Consider the following 14,342-nt stretch of genomic DNA (forward strand, 5'->3'; position numbering starts at 1 on the left):
TCACAATAACGATTTGCATTGATCGTAGTGCCTTTTGGCATGAAATCCAGCAAAAGAACACCTTTGCGATCCCAAAAGACAGTAGCCATGACTTTTTGTGTTGAGAGAATCTCTTTGAATTTTCTCGGTTTCTTGGGTGATGAGGGATGATGCCACTGACGTGATTGGCGCTTGTTGTGAGACACCCAGGTCTCATCACCAGTCACAATTTGATCAAGAAAGGCGTCTCCATCTGTGTGATATCGCATCAAGAATGTCAATGCTGAGGGCATTCTCTGAGTTTTGTGTTGGTCACTCAGTTGCCGTGGAACCCATCGTGCACAGATTTTATGGTAGCCAAGATGTTGCGACACAGTTTCACGAAGCAAAGAACGAGAAATGTCAGGAAAGACAATATGCAATTCGTCGAGTGCTGTGCGCCTGTCTTGCAAGATTCTGTCGTTCACTTTAGTCTTCATGTCTTCTGTGATGAGTGATGGGCGTCCGGGTCGAGTTTCATCGTGGACATTTGTTCGCCCATTGTTGAACATTTCGCACCATTTTCTCACATTTCTTTCATTCATTACAGTATCACCATAAACTTCTTTCAATTTCCGGTAAATTTCTGCGGGTTTCAAATGTCGGGCATTCAAAAATCGAATCACACTCCTCACCTCACAGTCGGCGGGATTATCAATCACGTCGTTCATTTTGAAGTAACACAAAATGCACAATGGCGACTTGTTGCAACCAGTACTCACAACATTATGAGGACACATGTTAAGGAAGCCTGTTGACCTTCAAATAAGGAAGGGGAGTCAGCTGCACGGCGAGTATGCGCGAACGGTCGTTATTTCCTGGATCCCCCTCGTAAAAGTACTACAGAAAGAAATTAAACAAACAGTTTTATTATATTTTATGCTAGACCATGCCGAAATGTAGTAATTATACACCTGGTAGCAGTCCTTTAATGCATGTCATTAAAGTACACCTATTCATTAAAGTTCAGGTTTTCGATTATTCTCGGATATGCAATCAAAAGACAACTATCGAAAGGTCACGGAGGCTGGAAATCCAATACTGTCGCAGAAGGTTATGTTCTGTTACTATAATAATTAGCGTTAATTGTAAATAATATTCAAATAAATTCAATTTGTCATCTCGTTTTTCAATGTCGAATTCAATTTCAAGGTTATATCAAGGCTAATGTTTACCTTACTATTATCAAGGTCGTCGATATTCGTTTCCCGGAAAAAATCAATACTTTCGCGTCTGCGCACTTCTTACAATTCATGAGGTAGGCTATTGCACTCACTCACATAACAATAACAAGAATACTTACGAATAATTTCAAGTTAGAAATATGGTCGAGCATAAGAAGTCGTATGAAACTTGCCTATAATGGTAATTAAGACGCTCGTATGAAAATTATGAAACTCGCTTGCGCTCGTTTCATAAACATCCTTGCGTCTTAATTACTATCATTATAGGCTCGTTGCATAATGTACTATTATCATATGCATGACCAGTCAACCAGTCAAAACAAGTAAAAACTACAATAACCTACAATAACTTAAGTTAATCTTACACTTTGGTGCAAATGGTTTTGCAAATTATTTCTTAGTCAATATTATTTATTGCCTTTCATTATTAAACCATGGACCATGACCTGGAAATGTACAAAAACTTGCCCAGACATGTTCAAACATTTTTAACAAGAGCCAGAACAGGTCACATCGTCACTCAATTGTACCTACACCGATTTCACATTTCTGATAATCCTACTTGTCTGTGGTGTAATAATCATGAAATGTTAAATTATTCCGGGAAAAAAAAATCGTATTAGTTTTAATCAACTATAATGAAACTGTAAGTCTTCAATTTCACATATTATAATATTGTACTATTGGTTTTAATTTTTATTTTAATTATGCATTTGATTTCTAATTTTGAGCCATTTCTTGTAATACCTGATTATTGCCAATTGTTGTTACTAAATAATGTATTTAATTCTTAAATTTTAAGCCATCTCTTAGTATAGCTATTTATTGCTTCTAAAATAACATGTTCAATAGCTATTTTATATATATGTACATAAAAATATTTCTTCCTATAACCATTACATATAAATATAGAGACATGCCTTGAGGCTTTATGAAATGATCCATTCTTTCATTAAGGTGCATTCTTGTACAAAATTCATGTGAATTGTAACCTTGACCACAATTTTGTATTATAATTTTATTATTGTTTGTTACTTATAAAATATATTTTGATGCCAACTACAACCCTAATATACCTCAGGGTGAAATAGGGTTTATTAAATTGGATAAAAAAAAAATAATAATAATAATCATGAAGAAGATCCGGAACACATTCTTCTATACTGTCCATCCATAAACCACAAAAGAAGTAAATTAAAATCATCAGTACCAGTTGCAGAAGACACAGCCCTGCAGTATACATTGACTACACCCCACCTATGGCTACTAGCAACAGGCATCTATAATGAACACCAATCAAAATACCCCTCATTTCTCGTGAAAAACAACAACTGAAAAGACTAAAGTGGACTATAGTGGACTTTATGTTGTCAGCAAACAGCTGGATACATTAAGGAGATTGATTTGATTATTAAACCAAACTATTTTTGGTAGGTATTTAAAACAGTTAAAATTGAATATTATTAGTATCTCTTTCTCTTCGAAATCTATGAAAATAGATACTAACACATTATCTCCAAAATCTGTGCTTCAGTGGCTGGTCATGATAATATCTTTGAAAAATACTGGAGTGCAAGAGGTCAAATGACTTTATTGTCAAATGCCTGGCATTAGAAAACAACAACAACATTATCTCCAACCATGTACCTAACCTCATCCTTCAGTTATCTTAGGTACAGTAAAACCGTAAATAGGGACGAATTTTTAGTATTTTTTATTTCTGTCTGTCAAAGGGTAAATATAATAAATAGTGCTTATTTGTTCACTCGTTTTGAAGAGCACAAACAATCTTATTATTTACTCTTTGTCACAAAGAAATAAGAAATAGTAAAAATTCGCCCTTATTCACCCTATTTTACAGTATTATGATTTGAATAATTTCGAGGGAAAAATTGTTCCGGAGCCGGGTATCGAACCCGGGACCTTTGGTTTAACGTACCAACGCTCTACCACTGAGCTACTCGGGAACTCTAACCGACACCGATCCAATTTTTCCCTCTATATCCACAGACCTCAAAGTGGGCTGACAACCATCAAGCAACCAACTTCGAGTGCACCTCAGTGGTAGAGCGTTGGTACATTAAACCAAAGGTCCCGGGTTCGATACCCGGCTCCGGAACAATTTTTCCCTCGAAATTATTCAAATCAACTTTACAGGGAGTTATACCTGAAAATCTTGATTTGCATAATACACGTCACTGTTCGTTAACAGAAAACCACAATTTAAGTCACACGGAGTTAGTGTGCACTCGAAGTTGGTTGCTTGACGGTTGTCAGCCCACTTTGAGGTCTGTGGATATAGAGGGAAAAATTGGATCGGTGTCGGTTAGAGTTCCCGAGTAGCTCAGTGGTAGAGCGTTGGTACGTTAAACCAAAGGTCCCGGGTTCGATACCCGGCTCCGGAACAATTTTTCCCTCGAAATTATTCAAATCAACTTTACAGGGAGTTATACCTGAAAATCTTGATTTGCATAGTATTATGATTAGTCAGAATTCAAGTCTCTCCTAATTGATTTATTTCATCCAATACTTAATGTTCATTTACAAACGCGCTCTTATCTACTGTCAGAACAAAAATTCGAACATTAACATAGGTGTGATTTGTAGGGCAGATGAGGGGTAATTTCGCTCCACTGCAAAGAAAGCACCCCCTCTCACTACTCATATACTTTTTACCCCAGTCAGGAACAATTCTCGTTTCGCCTAATGCATTTCCTTAGAACAAATTTGCAAATATGCAGTTTTTGAAACATACTGTAATAATATTATTATAACATCAAATTGAGAGTTTACTTTTAGTAAGGCTATTACAGTTTTTCAACTTTTGTGTACCATGGAATTCCTCAAGGATCAATATTAGGTCCCCTACTTTTTCTAGTGTTTATAAATGATCTTGCCCCCCTAATAAAAGATGTAGGTCATCCCACATTATTTGCAAATGACACAAGTATAGTAATTACAGCCAATAACTCCAACACATTGCAATCTTCAACAGAGGAAATTCTCTTCAAAATATGTGGCTGGTTCTCAGTCAATAAATTAGTAACAAAACTAACATAATTCAATTTAAATCCTGTCCAAATTCAACATCGCAAATTTCTAGCGCAATAATTCATAATAGATCCCTATTAGAAAGAACAACCAAATTTCTTGGCTTAAAAATCGATAATGTGTTAAATTGGAAAAATCATATTAAAGAAATTACCCCCAAACTAAATTCAGCTTGTTTTGCTATTAGATCTATGCAAAAGATAGTAAATATCAATACCTTAAAAACAATATACTTTGCATACTTCTACTCGGTAATGAGTTTTGGAATAATATTCTGGGGAAATTCCACAGATAGTAACAGTATATTTCTATTATAAAAAAGAGTAATTAGAATAATAGTAGGTGCCAAATCTAGGGAATCGTGTAGAGCTATTTTAAAAAAACTACAAATAATGCCCATGGCTTGTCAGTATATCTTTTCATTAATAATCTTCCTCGTATGTAATCGTGAAAACTTTGTAACTAATTCAACAGTTCATAGCATAAATACACGTCAAAAAAATTACTTTCATACTCCATCGGCAAGTCTATCGTGCTATCAAAAAGGAGTGTGTTATATGGCAGTAAAAATTTTTAATAGCCTCCCTATCGATATAAAAAATGAAACTCAAAACATAAAATTATTTAGGGCCAAATTAAAGAAGTATCTAATTTCTCACGCCTTCTATTCTGTAGGTGAATTCATGACATTCAATAACACTTCATGAAATTGATACTAAAACTTTGTGTTGTACTAGTAGACTATATTGTAAATCTCGTCTGTATATATTTCATCTAGACTGTGACTATAAATTAAGATTTTATAATAGAATTAAGTTTTTTGACTTGTTCCATATTCTAGCTGTAAGCATGTATGAATACCATGGAATGTTAATAAATACAATACAATACAATACAACACAATACAATACAATACAATACAATACCTGTCACACATTTCTGCAGTATAGAAATGTCAGTATTATATATTCATAAAAGGTTTACATTTTAAGCGTAATTGTAATTAAAATCAGTGGCGAAGCTAAGGTGCAAGTATTAGGGAGGAAGAAAAAATCTGCTTACCTTATATCTTTTTATACAGCAGATGTTTCTCGACTTTTCTATCAACATTTTTTGTGACACAGACCCAACAACATGATGATCACTCACTTTCACCCCCAAACAGAATACATGTCTAACAATACAATTTATTTCTCTCAAAGCACCCTGTTAGCCAAAGATATTTCTTATAACATGAAAATTTCTATTTTGTCTTCCTCCATCAGCTATTTTAATATGTAAATGTGGTGTTGATCTCCTATCTTTGTAAGCACATTTTGTTTCATATATCCAACTACAACAGTTTCTTTTTTAATTCTACAAATAATGACTTCAATGTTCTCTCAGTATCAGCCATTTTATACAAAATTAATATGTAAAAAACACACACACACACACATGCACTTTTGATTGAACTAACACTAAAAAATGCAGTGCATTTACAGAACACCAACATAGCGCAACATATTATTTTTAGGCTAGCCGCATTTTGTAAGGAGATGTCGCGAATCGATACTCCCTTCCCGGTCCCCCCCTCAAGTTTGCAAGTCAAGATCGTAGCCATGCCTTTTAGAGGCTTCTGCCACAAGCCTCTCGCACTGAATTTTCCATTCTACAATGACTGCCGACAGTATATGTAAGGATCAGAGAGAAATCAAGTGTTAAGCTGAATCATTATTACGAACTTATAGGCCTGTTGTTACTCAGTATAATTTTTTTGGGTAGGATAAGCCTCAAAAGCCTCTTAAGAGCTTCGCCACTGATTAAAATGCAAAAATGCATATAAGAATGTTATGTACATAATCTAATGCTCAAGATTCAACAATGAAATCAGTACTATTCGTTTTGTTTCTCAATGTTTAATAATATAGTATAGTTTAATGACTTTAATAAAACTTTTTGGTGTTGGACAATAAGGAGGAGGGGGGGGGGAGAGAGAAGAAAAAGAGAGAGAGCTAATCGCTCTACTCATTGGAAAATAACGAATCAGATTGGAACCACACTTTGGAAAACTGTCTAATAAGAGTCGTCAATGTACATAAAGTGACATCAAGAACTTTTTCCTTGCATTTTTAACTATGTCCTGATTGTACCTATGCAGTGTTGTTGTTGTTGTTTTCTAATGCCAGGCGTTTGACAATAAAGTAATTTGACCTCTTGCACTCCAATATTTTTCAAAGATATTGTCTTGACCAGCCAATGAAGCACAGATTTTGAGATCTATGCAGTGTAAAATATTACCATGGCAACTAAAACTTATCATTAAGCAAAGCCTGCATGGTGTAGTCACAGTCTAGTATATACAGTCACGAAGCTTAAGTTGTTGAGGTTGCTAAGAACAATAGATTGTGCAGGTACTATTTCGCATTGTCTGTAATGAGGCGATAGTAGCGATCCTAGTGGTTAGCAACTATCTATGGATGCATATTTATTACATATTGAGTTTCGTGACCGTATATGCTAGACTGGTATAGTCAAAAAACAAGATACAATAAAAATGTAAGGAAAAAGTTTTTGATGTCACTGTACATGTACTTAATGATACTTCAACAGCACGGTTCATTCCGTAATTAAGAGAAGTATAACTGGAAGAAGCTACGTTATTTTTTAAGTTATTTAAATAATACAGAAAACGCCATTCTTGTGTATTCCTTCAACTGATGTAAAATATTGTATGTAGGAAACAAGTTTTTGAGTTCTGAAAGGAAGTTTCATGAATTTCTGAAAATAACTTTGTAAACAAAGACTAAAGTTGATTGTTGTCTGCTATTCACTATCATCGTACCATTAACCTTTAAGAATTGAACCCATTAGCCCTTTTCGCTCTATATTGGAAGGTTTTTCTTGAATCAACACTACCCTTGCACAAGTAACATAACTCCATGATCATGCAGTCAACATGGAGCAAGCACACCACACAATATTACACGACAAACACAAGAATAAAAACCAGTCCTTATGAAAGAGAGGCAAATCTCTACAGCCTTAGTGACGTTGATATAACCTCGACACTTGCGAGCGCCATTAAATAAACCATAATTTAATTTTTCTACAGCCTTATCTAGAATCGAACTATGGTCCACTGGATCTGTGGCCAAACATGTTACTGATTAAGCTATAGCAGAAGACAAAGAGTGAATACATGTACGTTTAAAACTGTTACTAAATTCAATTAGCAAGTCCCTTAGATTATGTTGTTTTCTAATGCCAGGCGTTTGACAATAAAGTCATTTGACCTCTTGCACTCCAATATTTTTCAAAGATATTATCATGGCCAGCCACTGAAGCACAGATTTTGAGGTGTTCCGAATCCATTTCTTGGTTTGAGTTGCACAATGGACAGTTAGGGGACTGATATATTCCAATTCTATGCAGGTGTTTGGCCAAACAATCATGGCCTGTTGCCAATAAAATGCAGCTACAGACGATTTTCGTGGTAAATCGGGAATTAACTGTGGATTTTGATGCAGAGAGTTCCATTTTTTCCCTTGGGATTGTGTTATCAAATTTTGTTTGTTGAAGTCTAAGTATGTAGATTTAATAAATCTTTTTACAGAGTAATACGTAGTTTTAGTAACAGGTCTGTAAGTAGCAGTGCTGCCCTTCTTTGCTAAAGCATCTGCATTCTCGTTTCCCAGGATTCCACAATGGGATGGTATCCATTGGAATATAATTCATTTATTGAGTTATATTAATTGAGAGAGCATTTTAGTTATTTCTGCTGTTTGAGATGAAGGTGTGTGTTTAGAGACTATTGATAGAATAGCTACTTTGGAGTCTGACAATATAACTGCATTCTTAAATTTATTGATGTGGCATAGAAGATTTCTGAGACTTTCACTTATTGCAGTGATTTCTCCATCAAAACTTGTTGTTCCATATCCAAGAGATCTATAAAGTGAGAAGAGACAGCACGTAACACCTGCACCGGCACCTTGTTCTCTGGAGATCAAGGATCCGTCGGTGTATAAATGAAGCCAGTTTTGTGGAGGGTACCTAATATTAATTGTCTCTAAAGACAATTGTTTCATTATTTCAGTGTTTATTATTTCAACAATAAAGCTTCAATGTAAACAGTCAACTGTTTCCCGTTAGGTATAACCCTTATTAACGCAAAATAACCTGAGATGTTGATCCATTCTACGTAAAATAACCTACTAAAAAAATTGAGCAAAATATAATAATTATAACGAAAGTAATGAGTCCATCCACTAGGTAAAATGGTCACATTAATGAAGTGAAATGTCATTAAAACAATAAAAACAACATCATTCTGAACTTCAGTTTTGTCTACAGAAATAAAACGAAACGCAATTAAACCTGCTAACCACAACTCCAAACAAAACACAAGGAACAAAGTTTTTTCCAGTTCTAACTAGGCCTACTAGCATATAAGTTTGGAAGTGTAAGATTTGCTTTAAGTAATTAAATCATATTATTAAAATCCGCCATAATCAGGAAGGACTGTATTAAGGATCTCGGTATATATCTTGATTCTAAATTGTACTTTCATGACCATGTTGATCATTTATTTAATCATTCACTAAGAATGCTTGGTCTCATTAGGTCTATTACTTATTCCTTTTCCTCTCCTGATACACTACTTACATTATATTATGCTTTAGTAAGGTCTAAATTAGAACATGCATCTGTTGCGTGGAACTCTATTACTTCAACTGATTCAGCTAAACTAGAAAATATCCAAAGAAAATTCATTCCTCTTTGTGCGTTCAGATTTGTACCTAACTCCTCTTCTTTAAATTATGAACTATCTAGTAAATATTTTAACTGTACCAGTCTGTTTTCGAGACGTCAGGATATTGATCACTCTTTCTTTAATAATGCTATTAATGGTGTCATTGATTGTTATTCTTTTATACATAACACCTACCTTAGAATTCCCGTGAAAGGTTTTCGTGGTCAAAGAATTTTTTTCGCTAAATTATTTAAATCCCTTTCTCCAATAGCCAGTGTATTAAAAGTGCTAATTTACAAGATCTGATTTGATTTTACTTATGCATTATATATCCTTACTTGTTATTTAATATCTTTCATTATTTGTTAGATACTGTCATTTATTTTGTTGCATTTGGTGAATGGTTAATGTTGACTGTTATATTGATTGTATTTCATCTCACTGCCATTTTCTGTCATTCATTCTCATAATCATTTGTTCTGTTTTGTATTACGTTTTTTTATTTTGTGCTAAACTGTAATTGGCTTTATGCTGTTGTTTTGCACATTAATATTCGAAATAAATAAATAAATTACGGTAATTATTTGGATTTAGCAATAGTTTCACTACTCAATGTGATAATTCGAATACGTTGAAGTTAGGCCTACCTCGGATTAAGGGAGCCTTCTTTTCTCTCACCAAAATAAGAATAATTTTCCCCATACAAATATTTACAGATAGGCCTAATGAATGAAAACAGTCTTGATTATCTACTCGGAGACTAAGGAATTACGTTTTCTAACCTGGAATAGAGTTCAGAATCGAAGTATAAAATGAACACAAAAATAATTAAATTACAATGACAGTAAAGGAGGTCGTGAAAACATGGCAACTAACTGAACAGCTCTCTCAGTCTCTCTCTCTTCATGTCATAAAATTCTACTGATAAATGCTTGTACCAGTTTCGTGAGCTCGTAATAACTGTGGTACGTACCGGTACTAATTTACATACCTATCTCTTTAATTTCCACAAAGGATTATGAAAGCTAATAATTGAAAAACTCTGTAATGATTGTAAAGAAGAGAGGAATAGGTATCCCCGCCAAAATTGTTAAAATATTGTCTTTGTTCAACTACTAATGACAAGGTTGTGATCTCAAGTATCTGGTATGGTATATTAATGCAAATTACTTACTGGCTTTTAAGGAACCCGGAGGTTCATTGCCGCCCTCACATAAGCCCGCCATCGTCCCTATCCTGAGCAAGATTAATCCAGTCTCTACCATCATATCCCACCTTCCTCAAATCCATTTTAATATTATCTTCCCACCTACGTCTCGGCCTCCCTAAAGGTCTTTTTCCCTCCAGCCTCCCAACTAACACTCTATGTGCATTTCTGGATTCGCCCATACGTGCTACATGCCCTGCCCATCTCAAACGTCTGGATTTTATGTTCCTAATTATGTCAGGTGAAGAATACAATGCATACAGTTCTGTGTTGTGTAACTTTTTCCATTCTCCTGTAACCTCATCCCTCTTAGCCCCAAATATTTTCCTAAGAACCTTATTCTCAAACACCCTTAATCTCTGTTCCTCTCTCAAAGTGAGAGTCCAAGTTTCACAGCCATACAGAACAACCGGTAATATAACTGTTTTATAAATTCTAATTTCTAGATTTTTTGACAGCAGACTGGATGATAAAAGCTTCTCAACCGAATAATAACAGGCATTTCCCATATTTAATCTGCGTTTAATTTCCTCCCGAGTGTCATTTATAGGCCTATTTGTTACTGTTGCTCCAAGATATTTGAATTTTTCCACCTCTTTGAAGGATAAATCTCCAATTTTTATATTTCCATTTCGTACAATATTCTGGTCACGAGACATAATCATATAATTAGTCTTTTCAGGATTTACTTCCAATCCTATCGCTTTACTTGCTTCAAGTAGAATTTCCGCGTTTTCCCTAATCGTTTGTCGATTTTCTCCTAACATATCCACGTCATCTGCATAGACAAGAACTTAATACCATTACCACACTTAATACTATTTTCGGTGATCATTTATAAACCCGATTGTAGATTAATAGCACTGTAGACCTATTTTTAACAATGTTACAGCCGTATTTCCGTTTTAGACTATCAAATCAAATGAAAATATAAAAACGTCCCAATGGAGTACAAAAAAATAGCAAACTGAATTTATTATTTCAAGTTGGCAAATACCTGAAACTTTGATTCAACTGGGAAGCAGAAGGAGAGACCACGGAAATTGAGCACAAAAAGTTGTTTTTCCGTGTCATACACGCCTGGATGCGTTGCCCCAAACGAATGTTCAATCTGTTCAATGCTAGGTAGAACTTCAGGAGAGTTAAAAGTCAACCCACTGAAACAATTCATGACATAGCATCACACACTTATCATGGGCACTAAATCTGCTTTCATGTTCATTTATCCACTTTTTTATTTCACAGGAACTTACCAGTATTTTAACTTTACAAGCTTCATGTTATATATCTCTATAATCTGAAAATAAAAGATTAACATTTCATTTTATTATTAAATTATTTTGTAATTGTAATAAAACATAATTATTATTAAGCAAAACGTAGTAATTCTCACCTTCAGTCTCTGAACTACTGGATCAAATATCAATCTAATACCATCCTGTGGCAAGCTTATCACAAGATCAACAGCTAATGGATTCTGAAATAAATCAAAGTAATATAAATTAGAATGTTTATATTATACAGTAAAAAAATGTAAAAACAAATGACTACAAAAAAGGTGGCTTCCACAGTAAAATACAAAATTGAATTTAGCTTAGTGCTAGTATTATATATGATAGCCATATCTGTAAAACACAGCAATAGTAATTACGTGATTAATATTTTTCTACAAATAATTTGTAATAATCAACCAATAACTCACCGTGTCACTATATAAGACTTGAACGCCCTTTATTATTCCCACTTGTGACTGAATTATTGCAACTGCCTGTGAAAAATGCATTCCTAGAAACAAAAGATTCAGTGTAATTTAGAATCGATAATATTTCTAGCGTTTAAAGAATTACAGCAAAGGAATATGTAGTTTCATAATTACTCACTGTAATGCATTATATGGCGCAACAATTGCGTTATGATTACAATAAATACTAATGCTAAATGAACTCAGAAGGCGTCCATTACTATCTTCACTTTCTATTTCTGATACTTTCATTGATTGCCATACATTAATAACGTCTTCAAAACAAATATAATAATGCGCAAATAATAATTGTAAAACTGAAATTTTTCTTACCTAAAATAAACTCCCACTGTTCGCATCCTAGAGATCTTTCTGGCACTACTTCAAGTTCTAGCATTTCTTCTGTGTACACTTCGACAAGCGGTGACTTTATTTTTACAGCAGTTTCACAGTGACAACCAAAAAGCTAGAAATATTTCTTTTAATACGCAGCTCCTTTGTCTGCTTCCTCACGGCGCCATCTTGATTGTTGTATCTCTCAGCTGTCAACGGATGACGTAAGAACAGCTGGCGAGTATGAAAATATTAGTGCTTACACCTTCTTTGTTTATTTACCTTCTCAGCTGATCAAAACAAATATATTTGGCCTTTATTACAAATTAAATGTCTCTCTTTTATTTGTCACATGTCGACGTGTATGCTGAGGTGTGATTGGAAAACCAGTTAAGCGACGGTTTTGTTTAACACAAGGGTGGCAAGTTTTCTCGTCACGCCACTGATATGCGTTGAACGCGGAGGAAGCAAGGCCCCCTGGCTTTACGCATTGCGAGCAGACAGAGTAATGGGGAAGCAACCAACCAGAGGCTCTGCAGTATCCGCACACATTTAAATGTTTTATTTATTAAGCATTATTTTACCGATGTTTATAACATGCAAATTTTTAAATGTCTGTCTACTGAAGGAATGAAAATAGTAATTGTCTGTCTATATTTCTTAGAACTACAAGAAATCATTACAAGTTTTCTCGTTATCCAAATATTACAAAGATGTCCGAATCGTACATTATGAAAATGGACGCAGTAACCTGTTGTACTATTAACGCCAACGTAACCTTGCACTGGGAGTTGAATGGCCTCCTGGTCAAGCCATATTACCACCTACTGTCCTTGTATCAGAATGTTATTTTGTTTTGTTTTTGATTAGTTTGAAGTTTCATGCGCTTGCCCCTAGGCTAGAAAAATTAATACTAGATATTAGTGAGATATTAGATGCAATTTTGTTTCACTCAAAAAGTGGGGAAATTATTCACATGTGTTCGAAGGACGAAATAATTATTAACTTTCACACAAAGAACTTAGGCCGACTTCAAAATATAATTAAACATTCATTCGATGCTGGTACTACATGTACCACGACAATAAGTCAATTACAAAAGGCTAGAGATATGTTAGTTATGAAATTCCAAGGAAAAATGAGACGTCATAGGTATGATTCCCAAAACTCTATTTGTATACACTTATTCAGTTATACAACATGTGCTGTGAAACGCACTAAGACAACGTATGTAATAACTTGAAAACATGTTTTTACGTTACGTTTAATGACTGTCGAACAACATACACTTGTACCTTACAATATTAGTAAAAAATATACGATCTTCAACATCAATCGATCCACCGCACCGGCGCAATTCACGAGGTAAGTGCGTCTGCTTGCTGAGATGAGACTGCGCTCGGTTGTGGGTTTGATTCCCGTTTGGGCTGATTACCTGATTGGATTTCCCCACCTGTAAGTCGAATGTCAGATAAGCACATAGCGAATTCAACACCACCATCATCAATGCTATTATCTGCTCAAGATGCATTATAAATAAATCCCTCCTCTTATTTTTTTACAAAAGCACGTGGTAGTCATAATCGATTATTATAACAAATATTAAAAATAAAAAAACTACTAACTATAATTTTAAATTTAGCTATATTTATTTACACACAGATACTATCACTGACAATATAGTCATAATGGATTATTATCTGAAAAACATAAAAACTATTAAATATAATTTTAAACTATCATTGACAATAGTCATAATCGATTATTATCTAACAAACATAAAAAACTATTAAATATAATTTTAAACTATCATTGACAATAGTCATAATCGATTATCTTACAAACATAAAAAACTATGAAATATAATTTTAAACTATAATTATATTTACATACAGGCACTATCACTGTCAAGATAGTCATAATCGATTATCTAACAATCATAAAAAACTATGAAATATAATTTTAAACTATAATTGTATTTACATATAGACACTATCACTGTCAATATAGTCATAATCGATTATTATCAAACAACTATTAAAAAATTATGAAATACAATTTTAAACTATATTT

General features: G+C 34.0%; 1 protein-coding gene across 1 annotated transcript in view; it reads right to left on the reverse strand.

Moving 5' to 3' along the window:
• The window catches only part of LOC138695784 (PHAF1 protein CG7083), a 37,287-nt gene extending 24,742 nt beyond the window's left edge, over positions 1-12,545 (reverse strand). Inside the window, exons 1-5 of the mRNA XM_069819979.1 lie at positions 12,270-12,545; positions 11,898-11,980; positions 11,589-11,672; positions 11,449-11,492; positions 11,193-11,352 (exon numbers count right to left, since the gene is read on the reverse strand). Coding sequence (XP_069676080.1) covers positions 11,193-11,352; positions 11,449-11,492; positions 11,589-11,672; positions 11,898-11,980; positions 12,270-12,333 — 435 coding nt within the window. The 5' untranslated portion in view covers positions 12,334-12,545. The remainder of the gene's footprint in view (positions 1-11,192; positions 11,353-11,448; positions 11,493-11,588; positions 11,673-11,897; positions 11,981-12,269) is intronic.
• Positions 12,546-14,342: the final 1,797 nt, after the last annotated feature.

The sequence above is a fragment of the Periplaneta americana genome, chromosome 3 (assembly GCF_040183065.1).
Source record: "Periplaneta americana isolate PAMFEO1 chromosome 3, P.americana_PAMFEO1_priV1, whole genome shotgun sequence".
In the NCBI taxonomy this organism is placed as follows: Eukaryota; Metazoa; Arthropoda; class Insecta; order Blattodea; family Blattidae; genus Periplaneta; species Periplaneta americana.